Source organism: Camellia sinensis, chromosome 6 (genome assembly GCF_055761805.1).
Source record: "Camellia sinensis isolate YWXY chromosome 6, ASM5576180v1, whole genome shotgun sequence".
Taxonomy (NCBI): Eukaryota; Viridiplantae; Streptophyta; class Magnoliopsida; order Ericales; family Theaceae; genus Camellia; species Camellia sinensis.
Window position 1 is genome coordinate 90668152 of NC_138966.1, and position 17804 is coordinate 90685955.

At 34.9% G+C, this 17804-nt stretch overlaps 1 protein-coding gene, 1 long non-coding RNA gene and 1 pseudogene across 4 annotated transcripts in view; 1 reads left to right on the forward strand and 2 right to left on the reverse strand.

Annotated features, from left to right (window-relative positions):
* The window catches only part of LOC145789361 (vacuolar sorting protein 18-like), a 41256-nt pseudogene that overhangs the window by 13757 nt on the left and 9695 nt on the right, over positions 1-17804 (forward strand). The window contains exon 17 of the transcript XR_014333857.1: positions 44-148. The product of XR_014333857.1 is annotated as a vacuolar sorting protein 18-like (transcript). The remainder of the gene's footprint in view (positions 1-43; positions 149-17804) is intronic.
* LOC145789353 (uncharacterized) lies at positions 1928-13629 on the reverse strand. 2 transcript variants are annotated; one of them, XM_082874189.1, is made up of 8 exons: positions 10966-13629; positions 10028-10310; positions 8887-9050; positions 6565-6646; positions 5404-5486; positions 5230-5296; positions 4883-5011; positions 1928-2231 (listed from the first exon to the last, which is right to left on the reverse strand). In XM_082874189.1, the coding sequence occupies exons 2-4, from the start codon at positions 10196-10198 to the stop codon at positions 6598-6600; spliced, it is 384 nt and encodes a 127-aa protein (XP_082730315.1). In that variant the 5' UTR covers positions 10199-10310; positions 10966-13629; the 3' UTR covers positions 1928-2231; positions 4883-5011; positions 5230-5296; positions 5404-5486; positions 6565-6597. The 2 variants fall into 2 exon arrangements, with proteins under 2 accessions (XP_082730315.1, XP_082730316.1); XM_082874190.1 differs by having other exon boundaries at positions 10024-12014.
* LOC145792770 (uncharacterized) lies at positions 13653-17803 on the reverse strand. Its single transcript, XR_014332632.1, has 2 exons — positions 15522-17803; positions 13653-15411 (listed from the first exon to the last, which is right to left on the reverse strand). It is a non-coding gene; the product is annotated as an uncharacterized LOC145792770 (long non-coding RNA).

Sequence of the window (17804 nt, forward strand, 5' to 3'; positions counted from 1 at the left end):
AGTCATGTGATCAGTTTTCTTGTTACCATATACCATAAAACAGGAATGAAACCCATGAAGTAATAAAATATCTGGAGTTTTGCGTTCACCGTTTGCAAAATGAGGATCCGGAGTTCACAACTTGTTGCTCTCTCTGTATACGAAGCAGGTTGTTTTTCTCACTCAAAAGCTAAACAAAGTTTCTGCAAACAGTTTTCTTTATCTTATAGTTTCATATAGTGGTTCACAACCTTTACAATATGTTTGGTTTCAATACTACTTTATAACTACATTGAATCCATAGTGATGTTGATAATTGATTGGTTGAATACATGTTTATTGTCACGTCCCAAGCTCCGTGACAACGCCGCACACTCATTTAAGTGAGCATGCAAGGCTAAGAGTCCAACACATAACTAACAATGTAAAATATACCAATCAAATCCTTAATTATCATAATTCTAAAATCCATAAAAAAAAAATTGATTATTCTTATCATATGAAATTATCCACCAAGTCCACTAATAAAATCCATTAACAAAACAAATAATCCAAGTACTTAAATCATAGTCCTACTCTCGGCACTCCCATATGTAAAAAAAATCCCGCGCAGCTCTACTCTTCAGAATCTGAAAAAAATAAAATAAGGGTAAGCTAGACAGCCTAGTAAATAACCAACCATCACTGCCAGCTGGATCAAGTATTAAAAAAAATAAATAAATAAATCGATAATCAATAAATATAAATTTTTCTACAGTTCAATAAATGAACAATTATTTTGTAAGATGGTTTCATAGCTAAAAATAAACAATGTACAATACATTTTAAATGAAAAGCCAACAAGATAATTCATTGTTCAAATCGATGGTTCGATATTCAGATGGTTCAATGATTTGATTCACAAAACCCAAGTCTTATTGACTACGGTCACATAGCCCGTGACAAGGCCCAGAACCACACATAGGCCGGTGGTAAAGCCCCAAAAGAAACTAGTTTCTGTGCCAATAAATAACCCCCATTGGCTAGGGTCCAAATCATAGTCAGACTAGAGTGGTGTTCAAAATTCACACCATACACAAATTTTAAATAAAACATTCGATATTTTCAGAATAAACGTTTAGTATAATTTTCAGAATAGTTTCACTGAATATTCACTACAAAAATTAACACTTTTGGCAACAAAAAAATTGGTCGCTAAAAGTCAATTTTTGGTCGGCAAAAGTTATCCGCGACCAATTTTTTTGGTCGCTACTTTGGTCGCCAATTGATGGTCGGCAAAAGTAATTCGCGACCAAAATTGTGGTTGGTTGGCAAAAGTTGAATTTCGCGACTAAATTTTTAGTCGCTAAATGTTTAATTACCGCGACTAATTTATTTTGTCGCCAAAACACTTTGGTCGCGAAAAGTGATATTTTCCCGACCAAAAAGTTTGGTCGCCAATCGTGACATTCTGCGACCAAAAAATTTGATCGCCAATTGTGACATTCCGCGACCAAAATTTGTTTGGTCGCCAATTGTAACATTCTGCGACCAATATTTTTTTGGTCGCCAATTGTGACATTTCGCGACTAATCAATTGGTCGCCAATTGTAACATTCTGCGACGAAAATTTGTTTGGTCGCCAATTGGAACATTTCGCGACCAAAAAATTATGGTCGCCAATTGTGACATTCTGCGACCAAAATTTTTTTGGTCGCCAATTGTGACATTTTGCGACCAATCAATTGGTCGCCAAAACTATAAAAACAAAACCAAATTTTGGTCGCCAATACCCAACAAAATAAACCTGTAATTTATAATAATTCATCCAATTTATTCAATATAATCTGTAAAAATAAGAAATCATTCAAACCAACAAATAAATTGAATCATCAACATTCAACAAAATACATACATCAACAATTTCTGAACCTGTTTAATTAAAATCAGCAACTACTATAAATTTACATCCGCAAATAATTCGAAACTACATATTTCATCTAGCATAAAAATTAAACACATAACAAGTACTTGTTATTATGTTTTAAATTTTTATCCATGTACATCAACCCAAAAATATAACTAGTAGTCTACCAAATATTTTCTATACACACCCATCCAAAAATATAACTAGTAGTGTATCCAAAAATATAACTACTAGTCTACCCTAATATTTTCCATATACATCTATACAAAAATATATAATCCTTCCAAAAATACAAAAAGTGCCAATTTGTCCTGTACAATTTAGCTTTGTGCATGAGTTCATCCATCTGTACCAAAGAAAAAGAGAAATAATGTCAGTTAAAATTGGACAAATAATGAAAAATGTCCATGAAAAGCAAAGGTCACATTAGCAAATTAAAATGACTACCATTATCAAATTGTAAATAAAACAATAGCATTCTTATGTCTATAGAATAAATTGGATGAGCCACAATTCCAGATCCAATATGATGCCACACAGCAGAAACCAAACATGGCAACTGAAATTGATCCATCTTGTCATAACAAAATATACTTGAGAGAATTATATTTCTCATCCGGCGCTCGAAAATCAAAATTGATTCTTGCACTTCTCATCAGAAGGCAAAGCTCGACAATTAAATGTCTCACAGGATCAAACTTGCTTGATCCCCCATGCAAAGATGTAATCTCTCTCGCTGGATGAATTACATTTTTTTTTGAGCTGGTTTTCCCTTGACAGAGATACAAGCAACTTTCATTACCAAATGCATTATTGTCCTAGAAGCAACTCAATCAATAACTAATCCTGTGGCAAGGAAGGATTTTCAACCATACAGAACAATAGCCCACACTTATTCAGGTTTGATGCTTGAGTGACAATAATTGCCAAGCATGCTGAAGTATTTCTTCTCTATTTCTATGTTACAACCATATCAATGAACTGCTGTGTTAGACTTCCTGCTTATGTAGAAACTTTGTTCTACCTTAGAATATAAATAAGAGAAAATATGAATGTCTTTACCAAGCATTGCCTCAAATTATGGGACATCTTGATTCAAATCCATACCTGAAATGCATGCCAAAGTCCAAATATAAAATTGGTGGTCAACCTCAAACAACCCAGTCTGCTGCACTATTTTAGAGTATTTAATCCACATAAGCTTAGTTTGAGAGCCCAAGACGAAGTGCACGATAAGCCCTAAAGAATGAGAAGAGGGGGTATTTCTATAGAAGGTAGGTGAGTAAACACCTGTCTTGCACTCATTGCAAAACAGTTCCAAGGCCCAATGTCAAGAACACTAAATGTTTATCTTCACATGCTACTAACGATATTCCACATCAACCAAGCACTCATTGCAAAACATTTTTTGGTCTATTATTTATAAATTATGATTGTTCAATTTAATATAATTATCTTCATAAATATAAAAAATCACCTGCCAATTGAAAAAAAAAAAAGAAAAAAACCACCATCAAAGTTGCTACCCTATATGGAAAAATGCACACACTAGTGTAAAAGGAGAGATTGTGAAATGATCAACTTCTCATGATTGAAAATTTTGTAAAATAATCAACTGGTACATGACAACTGAATGAATAAAAAGTGTTGGAGCTAATTCAGATCTTTGATATCCATAAGACACTAAGTAAAAATTAGGAATTTTAGAACTTGCTAACAATTTCTTGCTATTTTAAGGCAATTAGGTACGTTTATCATCGACTAGAGAAACAATTTCTTCACACATGACTGCAAATTTGGTACAACTGAGTTATGGCTGATGGGGAGGCCCCTACCAGAGTGTAATGCTGTTCGAGATAAGTCTGCCAAATGAAAATGGAGTCAGATTTTGTACTAGATTTGTACTAGACAGTTCATCCTCAGAGAGTATGTCTTGGTTTGATGACTAAGAAAATGATACATGAATATTTACCCCCCTTTCTTTTTACCTCCTACGTATGAACCATATGTATAAATATAGGACCTATCATATCTATAAAATAATAAGATCCACTATTATTTTTCAACGGATCATGCTAATGACAACTTCTAGTCTGTCTTTAAGGGGAGGTAATACCAAAATAGTTAGAATACTAAGCACTTTTTACATATTTTGATACATATTTAGCACGTATATCAATACTAATACTAATCATTGGGTGATCATTAGCATACATTTTTTTAAATATGGTGTGTACATGGTGTTTGTTGTGCCGATCTGCATAATAGGCAAAAAAATAAAAAAATTATCCAGTGATAAATCAAATCTAGGTCGAGATAACATGTGTAGCATATTATAGGAAATATTAGTGTGTAATAAGCAAGGAAGCTTGGAACTTCCATGCATCTTCTGGTGACTTTAAGTATTATGATTTTTTGATAGTATCTTCTGTTGGTAATGGTATTGGGGTCTGTAGGGGCCTGGGAGGGTTAGGTTTTGTGTGGGAAAGAGGCTCAGAGGAAGGGTAGGGAAGTGGACATAGAGATGACAGTTTGAATGGGGGAAACACTAAAAAAAAAGTCTAACCTATCAACTAGATTGCCTTTGGAGTCTTAGATCCCAGCACTGGGACAACCCTAAATGATGCTCTCTCTCTCTCTCTCTCTGTGTAATATTTTTTAATATGAGATAACTTTTTTGTGCCAAACAACCTACTATTGTGGAAATCATTACCCCATTTGATTTTGTTTTTCGAGCACTTGATGAGCACCCATTTGAATTCAGCAGCTAAATTTGAAAATTACATCATCACAGCAAAAATAGCTTCGAACAGTAGGCCAAACAGAACAACTTCAAAGCAGAACAGAAACAACTTCAGCAACACAAAACAACCAAACAGTCCATGTTCAACTAAATTTAATATGGTCAGCTGTATAACTATGGGCCAACACAATGAAAATAAATTAATTACTAGTTCTTTCATTTCAGCAAATAGTCATAGACATGCTCATACTCACTTATGCACGTGTCATGTTCTCGCATGTATAATAAATTGCTGCCGCAGCGGCACTCATAACTACCCCAGGTATTCTTGCATTTGCACTGCGGGCATTGGCAGGCTGACCTTTCTTTGCATTCGTCAATATCTGGAAGACAGAATGGTCAATAGAAAGAGACTGAAATCTACAGGGTATCAGCCTACAAACCTACTAAATGTTTAAAGACAGTATGCTTGAAAAGAGTCATCGCCTAATTTGATATAGCCATAGCAAAATAATGGGCCCAACAAGCCTTGTAAATCCCAGTCATCTTTGTAATGTTCCACGACATTAATCAGTAAAACCAAGAAGTGGAAATACATTACCTTCACAAGTGTGCACTCCATCACCCTCGAATCCTGGTGGACACTTGCAGCCTTTTGTATGGTTATCCTAAAAGTTCGTCAAGAACCGCTCAATAGTCAGTGGGCAGTTAAAAAGAACTGAGAAAGTGTCATAATAATCAACTCTAACAGATGAGTTGAGTTTGAACCACTTACAATGCAAGCAGAATAGGTCCTGCCTTCCTGGGTCTTCTTCCAACTGCCTCCATTATTTAATTCACACCTTAAAGCACCTGAAGCTGTTAAACCAAATATGCCAAAATATGATGTAAATATAAATTTCTGAATACTGTGTGTGTAAGTTCAACAGCTTGTTCAAAGTGTAAGATGCCCGCTTGATCAGAGTTAACATCATCTTTCTAAGCTAATGGCACTTTGTGTGCGGCTGCAGGATATTAGTTAAACATGTCTATTGGAAGAGACCATTAGGTTGTGTTAGGATCATGGAATGGGTAAGAATTTGGAAAGGGAAAGGAAAAGGAAAAGGAAAAGGCGGGGGAAATGGAGAACAAATTTAGCTTATATTTCCATTCACATTTCCTTCACCTTCTTCCTTTCCCTTTCCAAATCCCTATTCAAATCCATAATCCAAACACAGCCTTAAGGTTCCAATACAATAAAGGAAGATGAACACCTAGTTACAATATTTCAAAGTAAGACTATGAATCACGCTGGAGACGGTATCTTATCTATTTGATACTTATTTTAGATATAAAAATAGAAAAACTACGCATTTAAAGAATTCGACCAAGTCCTTGTATCTTATGATTTCAATATCCTATGGGTACACCCCTGCAGCCAGCATACTATTTACTGGCTGTAAGTGTAAGTTGAGATTTCAATTCAATCAAAAAAGGAAAAAAAAAAAAAAAAGGTTGCCACAAAAATTTAAGAGTTACATTGTTATTAATGACATCAGAACCACAATGAATCAAACTGATGTTACGAGATGTGTTTGTAACAGCACAATCACAAAAATCAGCAACTTAACAATCAAATCTATTTTGCTAGAAATTTTCAGCCAAATATTCTCTTGTTTCATCAAAAGTGAGAAGACATGAAAATCAAAATTCCTTAATGGAGTATCCTGTGAGATATCAGGCATGGTGATAATTTTTTTATGCTGATGGCACTGAAAAAAAAAAGGGTGAAACTAAAAAGGGGGCATTTTTACTTGATTTAACTAAAAAAAGGGGGAAACTACTGCCACAACTTTTCAAGAAATGATTTTCCTAGCTAGATTTGTTGGTCTATTGTCTCTTGAGCAATATACCAAAAGGAGCAAAACTTACACTCATAATTTGACTAAACACATACCTTCACAATGAGTATAACCATCACCAACAAAGTTTAAACCTTGCACAATAGGACATTCACACACTCTTCCGCGAAAAGTATCCTACAAGAAGTCTCTTAAAATCAGAGAAAAAAACTAGAAGAGATCCAACCATATTCAACTCTAAAATAAAGGCTGATGGACTTCCATTAATTTATTTTGCAGAAAATTTTAATGAGTTTCGATCATATGTAAGTCAACATTTTAAAAATAGAATGCATTACATAACCACGTGTGAGAAGCTTAAGCATGCATGTGGAACACTGTAAAATACCTAGTATGCAAAATTACCCAAAGGTAAAAGAAGCCAAGACTGCAAAAACTGCCCAATTAATAGATTTCAATGCAATTAGATAATGAGGCAGAAAAAAAATTAATGTGTAGTCTAGATTTTTTTTCTGTGTTTTGGTATATAACTAGGAAATATTAGTGTGTAATAAGCAAGGAAGCTTGGAACTTCCATGCATCTTCTAGTGACTTCAAGTATTATGATTGCTGTAAGTCGAGATATGGACAAATAACAACACATCAACTGAGATCAGCCAGTGTAACTTGGAAAAGCTGCAGTTAATTGCTGTAAGTCAAAAGGTCGTTTGGATCATAATCAAAGATAAATGCATTAACACATGGCATTTCACCACTTTAAGAAATGTGAAAAAGATGATCATTATGATGATTTGATGATGATGATGATGATGACGACAAAAATGAAAGGAGAAAGGAGGGAACAGGATGCTAAACAAACATGGGTTATGGCTGTGAGAAAGGAAGACAACAGAAGAGAGGACTTCAATTAGAGTTGACTGTATAATTTGTTTTATGACCATTATACCAATTAGTGTGAATTCAATTAATATAGAGCTAACTAGGAGGAGAGAGCAAATTGAATGGAGGCAGTAAGAAGCTGTCAGTTATGCTGTTTAACCCAGAGCCTCCCATCAAACCATCAATAAAATCGTTTGGCCTCCAACTCAATCAACCTTGTTGCTAGATCTTATATATTTCAATTCTCCAGTCTGAAACTAGGGAAAGTGGGGCCGGTTTAAGTTGGGAAAACCACCTGTAATATTGCTCATACTCTGAACCTAGTCTAAAGCCCTTCAATAAATGGATCACCGCGGCCAAAACCCATACGGGAAAGGCTACCATGTGCACCCCAGAAAGGGTGCATATGGTATGCGCCTGATGTAAAAAGTGCAACTTTTATCATAAAATGTATAACTTTTATCACAAAAAGTATAACTTTTTTCTTCACAAAAATTGTAACTTTTTGCTTCTCGCAAAAAGTAGAACTTAAATCATAAAAACATAACTTTAACTTTTAGGGTGCACATCATAACTTCACCATTTATAGCTTTCATTACAAAAATCATAACTTCCATCACAAAAATTCATGACTTCTATCACAAAATCGTAATTTTTCTTACAATGTGCAAGTGCACATTGTAGCATTTCCTGCCTACTTAGAAATGAGTTGGAATGGGCTTAATCAAACAAACCCATTTATAACATGAAAAAGAAACCCAACCAAACTCAAACCCTTAAAATCACTGTCTGATCAAAACAACCATTAAAATCAATGGAAGATTCCACAGGCCAGGTCAATAAATTGCGAACTCTATCCGTTACATTAGTGTGTCAGATCTCAATGCTCAATACTTTTTTAGCAATGTAACATAAATCATGGCCTAGCTAAGTACAAACTACAAAAGGTGAACTAGTCACAATGAAATGAGCTAATGCTAAGTAAGAAGGCCAGTGGAGCACGAAAAGTCTGCCCAGGGTTTTCAAGATGAAGCATTGTTTAGCAATTACAGTATAAAGAACAATTACGAAGAATAATCTCCACATCTGATGATAAAACACAACAGTCAACAATTTATGTATCTAGTGATTGGTAGGTTGAGCAAGCTATTGATGGGAGAGCCACTTTAGCATGATTCTCTAACCAGAAGGAACCTCTCACATTAATGATCAACTTGAAGGAGACAAAGATGTTAAGGCAGTGCTTTGTTTTTTTTTTTTTTTTTTCCGTTACCATATTACTAAATGCAGTGATATTCAAAAGCAAGATTTTGAGTAACAAATAATAGAATTACAGAGAAATCAATAATTCCTAACAAGAATGCAAACAAACCGTATCACAGCATGAAAATGATTACTTTTTAGTGAGCAAAAATACTCATTTGTTGGATATATTTCTATGTGGATCATTCTATCAAAATACAGCCATAAGCATGCATACATAGTACATAAAAAATATTCAATCAAAGATATCATCCAAACTTTTCAAAAAAAATTACCCAAAAGCATCTTGAGCAAGAAGAAGCCCATAAGCAGCAATTGCTGCAACCAACTTTTCCTGATATTTCCCAACTGACTTATCAATGCATCGATTCAGAACACAACATCCATGCTGATGAGTTGCAATATCAACACAGAACTTTGCAGCAGCATCAAATATAAACTGCCAAAGATTAAAAAACAGAGAAGACAAAGCAGGTAATGAGAATCAAATTAAAGGAATAATTACGTAATCACAGTACAGACTAAAATTAAACCATTTAGGAATGAAGACATATCTGGTCGAAGGCTTTCCACAGGCTCACGCAAATTACAGTTTAAAGGTTAGAGCATGTGAAAGAAACCATGTTGTTAACACAAATTACCTAGAATGAAATATTCTGTTTTGCTGGATTACTATCAAACTTATATGTTCTCAATTAATATTCCAACTCAGACATAGTAATCCAGTTTATACCACACAACTTTGGCACTGGGGGGCAATTCAATAATAAAAATTAAAAAATTAAAAAAGACAGCAGTCCTTACCTGAGAAATCTTGAGAGTAATAGAAAAAATGGTTGTATGAGTAGAGACGGCAACAGAATGAGTCAATTGTTTCATGCTCCAGACCTTGGGATATGTTTGAGCCTTACATAACCAGGTGCAAGTTTATTTTATCCTCATTTATTTGCCTGATATTAATTATATATGTTTGTCTCCATATTAGGTACAGAACAATACTTATTTCATTATCTCATCCAATCCCACCCCATGCCAATGCATCATTTTGGGGAAATATTTAAACCTAAATTGGTATTGGATTGGAACAGAAGGGGAAAACCAGCGGGTTTGGCCTGTATTGTTCCAAATCTCTACATTGCCATTACTGAATATAACTAACTATATGCTACAGATGAGATGCAATATCTAAGAGTTCATGCTTCGGTCAAGCATCATTATCCATTCAAGCATCAGATTGCAAATACATTCAAGTTCTTCTCTGATTTTCTTTAATTTTCTTTAATTTTCTTCAAATAGTGAGCAAAATGAAGAAAATAATTAGCCCCAAATCGAAGGAGACATAGAGAGGAAGACAGAGACACACACCCACACACACAGAGAGAAAGAGAGAGAGGGTGAAATAAAGGACATACCTACCCGAGACAAAGCGATGGTAGTGCTAACCCTTACGGTGTGCTCGTCTAACCCTTGCGGTGATGCTCCAGTAACAGAGAGGAGGGCAGCGTGAGGCGTGAGAGAGAAGAGACACAGAGGCGTGAGGCGTGAGGCGTGAGGCGTGAGAGAGAGAAAGGGGGAGGTGATCACCATGTAGATCCAAGAGAGACTCCGAATGATTGATTCAATGTGCCTAGGGTTCGAATCGAACGCAAAGACGAGAGAGAGAGAGTGGTTCGGTGTTGTTTGTTCGCTTGTCTCGCACCTATTTCAAAGAGAGATGAAAGAGGAGAAAATGAGAAAGTGTGACCAAAATACCCGCCCCACGTTTCAAAATTCCCTCCCAAATTTTTGGCGACTAAAATATCAGATTAGTCGCAGAAAATGTACCCTTTGCCGACAAATTTTTTTAGTTGCCAAATCTCAATCAACGGCGACTAAAATATTAGTCGCTAAAAGTGCTAATTTGGCGACTAATTTTTTTTGGTTGCTGAAAATAAGTTTTTGGCGACCAAAATTTTGGTCGCCAAAAAAAATGTGACCTTTCGCGACCAAATTTATAGTTGGTCGGCAAAAGCATACCACTTTCTGCAACCAACTTATTTTTTGGTCGCCAAAATATATTCTTTTGCGACCAATAATATTTGGTCGCCAAAAATAATGATCATTCGCGACTAATTAATATTTGGTCGCCAAATGCCATTTTTTTGCGACCAAAATTTTTTTGGTCGGCAAAAGTGGTCGCCAAATGTGTAAATCCTTGTAGTGATTCAAATAATTTTCATAATAATATTCGATGTTGTTTTATACTTGACCCATATTTTATTTTAAGAGAACAGGAAAGCTACGAATAAATATTTATGATTTTAAACGATTCGATAGGATTAAAAATAAACCAACAGTGATAGAGGGTTACTTACCTCAAACAGCTAAAATAATATTTCCCAAGCTAATCTCAAATTACCAAGATCCATCTCAATCTCACAAACCTAATAAAATATTATACCACATAAACAATTATTATTGATCACCATGATGCATCTATCATTCTTTTCTTTATAATGTACTAATCTAATCCTATAGTCTACAAATAAATTCCAAAACCCCAAAATACATACACCCAATCAACATACACGATACTATGTCTAAAGAAATAGTTAGGAGTACCATAAAAACAAATCTTACCTCCAAGAGATGATTAGATCAAAGTCACCAACCTATGAATCTTCTTTCTTTTCTTTACTTCTTCTTCTTTTCTCTCCTTTTTTTTTTTTTTTTTTTTTTTTTTCTATATTGCTAGATCTGCCGCAGCAGCCACAACAACATCACTACCTCTATTTGTTTGTGATTCTATGTTTCCAAGACCTAAAGCCCAAGTGGGCCTATAACCCAATCTCCCAAAATTACAAACTTAACCATCTAAGTAATAAAAATTAAAAAAAAAAACCACCTCATAACTAATTCCTTGATGTTACTAAAATGACCCATATAAATTAATTTAATTACTAATTTATCCAAAAATAATTCTACACATAAAAATTTGGATTTTACAATATGTTTACAATATGTTTGGTTTCAATACTACTTTATAACTACATTGAATCCATAGTGATGTTGATAATTGATTGGTTGAATACATGTTTATATCCTTGCCTGCTGTAAGTATACATATGGAATGAGGTTTATAGACATTTATGGTGAGAAGTTTGAAAATTTGTGGTCGGAAATTAAAGTGAAAAATTACTGCTGTGTTGATGGAAATGTTTATGGTCTTGCAATAACAGCCGGCACAACTCTAGCATCCTAAAACCATCTGTGAAAAAGGATCTAAAAATTAGATACAGGTACGGGGGATGTGTCCTATAATTGGAAAAATAAATAAATTTAGATATGCAAAGTAAAATTTATTCTTGATAAATCATATTAGATACAATGATTTTACTATAATTTTATTTATCAGCAATGCAAAATACAAAATACAATGATTTCACAAAAAATTAAAATAAAAAATAAAAAAAAAAACTAAGAAGTACCTGTTTCAAAATAGAAGGATCGGATTTGTATCCTGTACCTATGTCCTGTCATGTTGACATGGGTACTTCACCGAAACTGAAAGTCCATTGATTTTTATAACTGGAGTGACTTTTGGATATATTTGATTTGCCTTAGCTACCTGGACTGCTTCTGTAGATCTTTACAGTGTCATGAAGCTATATATATAAATGAGTAAGCTAATGAAAATATAATCTGAACTCAATATGCTCTATTGAGGTTCTTTTTTTTTTTGGTTCTCTCACTTCCATGGTGATTTATGATGAGTGCAGATGGGACACTCTCACAAGCTCTAATTTCCAAGGTGATATTGGGCAGTGGCAGAAGTGGTATTATGTGCTGATTTTATGGTTAGATAATTGTAAAATTTTGAGCTTTTTAAGGATTATAATATTATATGGAAGGAATAAAAGTTTGGGTCTTGTTAAAGAAGGATGAACGAGAATTGAGGGCTGTTCTTGGTGCTTTGAACAGTACCATGAGCTGTACTCTTTGCTGATTTTGGCTACTTTTATGTGGATTGCAGTGGGACTAAAGGAAAGATGGACTAGGGATGTCCATTGATATTTTAAAGGTAAAGCAAAAGGGCGATCATGTCTGGCTGTGGGCTTTAAAAGGCTACTGAAGTGTAGAAAGTAAAAGGAAAGTAGTAGGAAAAAAAATGCTAGATGTCATATGTAGATTCCAATAGGAATATACAGATTTGGGGCTAGAATTGCGTCACACGATCCTCAAATAGCATAACTACTAAATTTACTTTTAACTTATTCTCTACTGAACTAAAAGCATTGCATAGCTATGTTGAATTGGGTAATGAATTCACATACAGAAGCTAAAGAATTTGGCACCATTTGAATCAACTAAAAACCATATACAAAGACCCAACAGCTTAATTTGGTGTAATACCATATGGTGATGACTTCAGCCCACTTCAGCACATCTTGCAGTCAAATTCGACCTTTGAAAAAAATTGGCTAAATTCATGCCTGACCTAAACAATCATAAGTGTGTGTGGTTCTGATGCTAATTTTAAAGTCAATTTCTTTGATTTTACTCCTTGTTGAGCCTCAAACGGAGCATGTCACCTGAATGCTTGATAGGCAATATGGGTAGCTCCTTGTTGCTATTGTATATACAAGGATGATAAAGTTGTCTCTCTTTATAACTCATTTAATCTCCTCATATTGCTATTATTGAAACATATTTTTTTTATTTTATGTTTTTATCTTTTATTTTAGGATTACCATTGTGTCCAAGTATATTTTTGTTTAAATACTGTAGGATTGCCAGTTTGGAGCATGTTTCTAGTATTTAAGAGGGAGAATAGGTTAAATATATATATATATATATATATATTCAAGATCAGTGTTTTTAAAGGCTCAAGACGCACTAAGGCGCTGAAGGTCTCTCGGGGCTTAGGCGCAAGGCGAGGCGCGGGCTTTATTGAAGTAAGGCGCATAGTCTTAGTAAAAAATAAAAAAATTAACATAGACTAATCATTCATAGTACTAAGACAATTTTTTTAAAAATAAAAAGTAATCAAGGTTCAAGACAAAATATAGAATAATTCTCAAAGCCATAAAAGTGCATATTACATAACATTCCAATTTTCAAAGATAAAATAATCTACATTCAATAAAATAAAAATAAAAACATAAACACTAAACATCCAAAACATAAATATCCAACAACTACTAATATATGTCTTAACACTTAAAAACATCAATATCAAAAGAAAGGGTAAGTTAGGTCGGTCAGTCAATCATCATCCTCAACATCAATGGCAAGCAAACTATCATCTTCTTCTCCATCAGTTGATTTATATCCCTCAACATCTTCCTCCTCTGTGTCATCTGAGCCCGCTTCCTCTTCATCTATTAATTGAAGTGAAGTTAATTTTGATAATTTAGATATCATCGGCTGTGCCTTTGAGCGTGAACTTGTTGCTCTACTTGCATGGCTACTTTTTTCTACTCCAGAAGCTCTAACAACAGTGGCCCACGTCAAGCCATCATGATCATCAAACACAGGCTCATTATCTTCATCTGATTCTCCATCCACCCTTCCAAGCAACCACTCATTATTTTCATCAATATTTTGCAAAGATATGAGATCAAGAGTATTGCGCATGTCATACCTAAATCTCAATGTTCTATTATATTTGACAAACACTAAATCATTGAAACGTTGTTCCAATCTATTTCTTTTCTTGCTATGAAGCTGCAAGTATTAAAAAGATATTAAATTCTATATAATGAGAATAAAATATTTGAATTGAACAAAAATTAGTTAGAATGTTAAATACTCACTTGTTCAAATACACTCCAATTTCGTTTACAACCCGATGAACTACGTGTTAGGCTAAGGACTTTTATGGAAAAAGTTTGCAAGTTTGGAGTTTTAGAACCATATGATGCCCACCAATCAGCTGCAATAATCCCTAGTTAGAAATAATTGTTACCAAGTATTGAGTTTTACTAAAGTATTTCTAAAAATAAACTCCCTGGTGCCCTTGTATTTCTTTGCCTATTCGCAACAGACTTGCCAAAAAGACTCTCAGCCTTCATATAAATACTCATTTCATTAGTGATCAAATCTTGAACAGTGACATCCGGGACCAACCTTTACATGCATTCATAAAACCCATTCATCACTTCATGATTTTTTTGCACCTCTAATGCTTTTGGGTAAAAGAATTTTGGGTTAAGAAAGTGTGCAGGTGCATGTAAAGGCCGATGCAATTGGACATCCCATCTTTTGTCGATGATTTCGAAGATTTCATTATACTTCTCTTTATGATCAAATGAACTTGCAGTGCATTCTTTTGCCCTATCCATTGCCTCGTAAATGTATCCCATGGGAGGTTTTTTCTCGGTATCAACCAATCTAAGCACTTTGACGAAAGGACCCAAGACCTTACGGGCAAACACAACAATATTCCAAAATGAAGGCATCAACAAAGTTTGTGCCATTCTTTTACCTTGCGGCTCCTTTGCCTATTTGCTTGAGGTCTAGTCTTCGGAGGTGACCATCTTTCTCAAATTGTTTTTTTTGTTGATGCATCCTAGACAAAGTCAAAAAGGCGGTTGCAAATCTAGTTTTTGCAGGCTTGATCAAATTCTTCAGATTTGTATAGCGCCTCATCATGTTTAGCAACGTAGGCCGGTTGTAAATGTAGCCATGTACTGCAATACTCCTTTCAAATGTCTTTTTCAGCCTAGGTATCTTGAAAATGTCTTCTAACATCAAGTCGAAGCAATGAGCAGCACATAGTGTCCAATACAAGTGTTCATACTTGGCTTCCAAAAACCTCCCTATAATGTAACAATAACGAAGAATTATTATTTTTAAGTTTTTAAATTTTAAATGCAAAACAAACTATAAGTAAACAATTTTGATGTGAGGAATGAGGAAATATTCTAACCTGCCAACACATTAGTTGTAGCACTATCAGTGATAACTTGCACCACATTCTCTTTTCCAACTTTCTCCACAAACTTGTCTAGTAATTCAAATAGCTTTTGCCCATCATTTGAATAGCTAGAAACATCAACCGACTCAACAATGGTTCCTCTTGGACAATTAACTAAAAAGTTAATCAATGTCCTTCCTCTCTTATCAGTCTAGCCATCAGCTATTATGGGACACCCGTATTTTGCACAATCCTCTTTATGATTCTTCACCAAATCTTCAGTATATTTCACTTCTTTTTTTAGTTGGGTAACCCGCACTTCATGGTAAGTTGGTGGCTTCATACTAGGACCATATTGCCCAATGGCTTCGATCATTAGTCCAAAACTCTCATAATTTACTGCATTAAAAGGGATACCAGTATCATACATCCACCTTGCAAATCTTTGCACTGCCCGAGCTCTCATTTTTTTTTTTTTGTAAGGGTCATTTGCATCAATTTTGGTTTGCTTCCCTTTTGCTTGGTCTCTTCAATTTTTCACCACTGATTCAGGATTGGGTGTGAAGTAAACATCCACAGGCCCTTTTCTCTTTTGCATTTTTGATTTGGATTTGGATGTGGATGAACCTTGACTGCTACTTGTCAACTTACGGCATTGATTGACATTGATCTCAACAACATCTTCATCTTCATCTTCCATGTCCATGTCATCGAAATCAGGTAACATGTTCATTTCTTCTTTTTGTGTCTTCTTTTTTGACATGAACTATCTAATCTCTTCTCTTAGATGAGCTGAACACTTCGGGCAAGCAGTGACATTCCTATAACCTCCCGCAAGGTGTTGTTTCACCCGATAAACACCCCCATTTGATACTTTACCACAAAAATTGCACTCCAACTTGTTTAAATTATTCTCCTCTACCCAATGGGCATATTGCCACACCGGATCTTTTCTATTACTTTCAGATGTCATTTTCTACTTAGTACTTAATACACAACACAAAAAATAAATAAAAGAAAACAATTTCAATGTAATGTATGTGATGAATTAATTATTTGTATTTTTTTTTTTTTTAACACAGATGAGACTCAAAACAAAAGGAAAAAAGAAAAATGAAAAAGAAGAATAGAGAGCTAACTAGCAGAATGAGAAAAAGAAAAGAAGCAGAATAAGAAGGAAAAAAAAAAAGGAAAAACAGAGAGAAATTTCACCCAGTAACCAGTAACGAAGAAGGGAAAGGAAGAGGAGAAGAAAAAGAGGAGGAAAAAAATTCACCTAGCAACAAGCACAACCAGCAAGAAGAATGGGGGGAAAAAAACCCAGCGAAGCAACAGAGAAGAAGAAGAAGTAGAAATTCACCCAACTCAGCCCAGCAACCAACGAGCGAAGAAGAACAAAAAAAAAAATCGACAGAGCTTCGAACTGTGAAGAAAAAAAAAAAATTTCCGACAGAGGTTTGAAGAAGAAGAAGAAGAAGAGTACCTGGTTCGAGAGATAGAGGAGCCCAGTTGAAGGAGTGAAGGAGTCAAAGGAGCTGAAGGAGCCGAGTGGAAGTCAACACAGATTAGGGATTTGATTTGAGTCGTCTTCTGATTTGGGTTGTATTGTATATGAGTTGTAATTGTATGTGTTGGAGGCTTTTGGAACACAATTTTGAGCTGTTAGATCTGAATAAAAAATAAACACAAAAGCCCGCCTAGGCACGAGCCTTGTGCCTCTCTGCGCCTCTCCCAGTCGCATTCAAGGCACGCAACTATTCTACTGCGCCTCACCTTGGCCTCCTTAAGTCGCGCCGGCTGCGCCTTGCTGCACTTGGCGCCTAGGCGCGCCTTTCACAACACTGTTCCAGATCAAGGAAATTACTGTGAATGTTTTGACTTAATAATGCAGTAATGCTTTCTATTTGTTTTGTTGCATTTGTAATATCTGATATTGTCTTTGTTATGTTTTGGGCCTTTTGGTACATGTTTGGAATATTCATGTTACGAATGGAGACACACATCAAATGGAATTTTATACTTGTCAGTAAGTTTGAAAATTGAGGTGGCCCAATACCAAATTTAATAAATGCAGATTAATTAGCAGAATGGTTCTCGTTTAAGGAAAATGGGTGTTGTCATGGAATTTCACTTGTTCAAGATGCTCATGTTCCAATAAAATTGAGTTCAACTGGTGTATTTTTTTGGGGATATTTGTAGGCTGTATGGGACTTGAGGAGAACGTATAATCTCTAGTTACAATTGCATCGTGACATTGAACTTTGATCTTACAAATTTCTTTAAGACATTTTTTCT